Source organism: Carlito syrichta, unplaced genomic scaffold (assembly GCF_000164805.1).
Source record: "Carlito syrichta isolate Samal-C Ts95f unplaced genomic scaffold, Tarsius_syrichta-2.0.1 Scaffold221693, whole genome shotgun sequence".
Lineage (NCBI taxonomy): Eukaryota > Metazoa > Chordata > Mammalia > Primates > Tarsiidae > Carlito > Carlito syrichta.
In genome coordinates this window covers 1-2,366 of record NW_007165789.1, presented here as the reverse complement: position 1 = coordinate 2,366, position 2,366 = coordinate 1, and the positions used below count along the sequence as shown (strand labels likewise).

Here is a 2,366-nt window from a genome sequence, read left to right as displayed (position 1 = left end):
TCAAAGAATAGGCAGAAACGGAAAAAATGGAATGGGGGGGAGTAGACTCCTTGGGGGAGAAGTGTTGACAGAAACAAAAAACAAGCAAAGGAAGGAGGAGAAAGAGAAGCAGGAGAAGAGATCTATAGCTGGTTTGGTTTCACGGTATAGACAAGATTAAGGAGGTTTCTCCTAAATTTTGTTTCTTACCACTCCTGTCTTTTCTATCAGGCCCATCAACAACATGAAGTCAGGTAACCTCTCAGGGACTGCAGAATTTCTTCTCCTGGGATTGTCGGGGGAGCCAGGGCTACAGTCCACCCTCTTTGGGCTATTCCTGTCCATGTACCTGGTCACGGTACTTGGAAACCTGCTCATCATCCTGGCCATCTTCTCTGACTCCCACCTCCACACCCCCATGTACTTCTTCCTCTCCAACCTGTCCTTGGTTGACATCTGTTTCACCTCTACCACCATCCCCAAGATGCTGCTGAACATCCGGACACAGAGTAAATTCATCAGTTACACAGGCTGCCTCACCCAGGTCTGCTTTGTCCTGGTTTTTGCTGGATTGGAAAATGGAATTCTGGTCATGATGGCCTACGACCGATTTGTGGCCATCTGTCACCCACTGCGGTACAATGTTATCATGAACCCCAAACTCTGTGGGCTATTTGTTCTTCTGTCCTTGTTCATTAGTGTTCTTGATGCTCTGCTACACACTTTGATGGCACTACGGCTGACCTTCTGCACACACCTGGAAATCCCTCACTTTTTCTGTGAACTAGCTCATATTCTCAAGGTCGCCTGCTCTGATACCCTCATCAATAACATCCTGGTATATTTAGTGACCAGTCTGTTAGGTGTGGTTCCTCTCACTGGGATAATTTTCTCTTACACTCGAATTGTCTCCTCTGTCTTGAAAATCCCATCAGCTGGTGGAAAGTATAAAGCTTTCTCCATCTGTGGGTCACACCTAATCGTTGTTTCCTTGTTCTATGGGATAGGTTTTGGGGTATACCTTAGTTCTGCAGCTACTCACTCCTCCAGGAAGAGTGTAGTAGCATCGGTGATGTATACCGTGGTCACTCCAATGATGAACCCTTTTATCTACAGCCTGAGGAACAAGGACATGTTGGGGGCTTTGAGAAAACTCATCTCTAGATCATCTTTCTGTTGATGTCTCAGTTGCACTGGGCTTACACTGCTGGAGTATGCCAGAAAGAAATAAATAATGAGAGATCCAGAAATCCCGTCCAATGTCTTTGAATACATGAGACCAGAGATCAGATGGCTCAGGGTGATAATTTTGGAACCAGACTACCTGGATTTGAATTATTTTTTCTTTTCTTAATTGATGCATAATAGGTGTACATAATTTCAGAGTACATGTGATAATTTAATACATTCATATAAGGTGTAAAGACAAATTGCTATACTTTGGATATTTATCACCTTAAATATTTGTCTTTTCTTTATGCTAGAACCATTTCAGTTCTTCTAGCTATTTTGAAACATACAACAGATTACTGTGAACTAGAGTCACTCTGCTGTTCTACTTAACACTAGGTCTTTTATCTTCTGTCAAACCATATATTTATAGCCATTAATCAATTTCTCTTCATCCACCCCCTCCCTCAGATTTGAATTCTAACTCTGCTATGCCATGGCTCTGTGGCTTTTAACAATTAATTTCAACTCTCTAAGCTCAGTTTTCTCATCTCTAAAGTTGACACAATTCGAGAATTTCATATACTTGGGTAGATTTGAACTATTCAACAATATCAGGGAGGATGCTTTCAGTAGTAATAAGGCAAAAGTCTCAACTCAAATAAAGCCAAATGATGACAACAATGATCTTTCTTTTTTATTTTATTTTATTTTTTAGTCAGGATCTCACTCTGTCACCCAGATTGCAGTGCAGTGGCATGATCACGGCTCACTACAGTCTTGACCTACTGGGCACAAGCAATCTTCCCACTTCAGCCTCACAAAGTGCTGGGATTACAGATACACACAACCATGCCCAGCTAATTTTCTGATTTATTGTAGAGACAAGGTCTTGCTATGTTATTCAGGCTGATCTCAAACTCCTGGACTCAAGTGATCCTCCTGCCTTGGCCTCCCAAAGTGCTGGGATTACAGGCATGAGCCACCACATCCAGCTGCGTCATCTTTCTTAATAAAGGGTTTAGATATAGGGTAAGTCCAGGCACAGAATATCAGGGCATTTTACTCCTCCAGTCCCTGACTTCTTCCTTAGGCCCCTTCCCACCACACACACAACTGATGATTGTTGATGGCTGCAGCCATGCAGTGATATTTCAGCTGGAGCCATTAGTCTTAGTGATTAACACAGAGACAGAAACCAAATACTGTGTGTCCTC

General features: G+C 42.6%; 1 protein-coding gene across 1 annotated transcript; it reads left to right on the top strand.

Moving 5' to 3' along the window:
• Nucleotides 1–223: 223 nt before the first annotated feature.
• LOC103253335 (olfactory receptor 7G3-like) lies at nucleotides 224–1,159 on the top strand. Its single transcript, XM_008051687.1, has one exon. It carries the CDS (start codon nucleotides 224–226, stop codon nucleotides 1,157–1,159), a length of 936 nt encoding a protein of 311 aa, XP_008049878.1.
• Nucleotides 1,160–2,366: the final 1,207 nt, after the last annotated feature.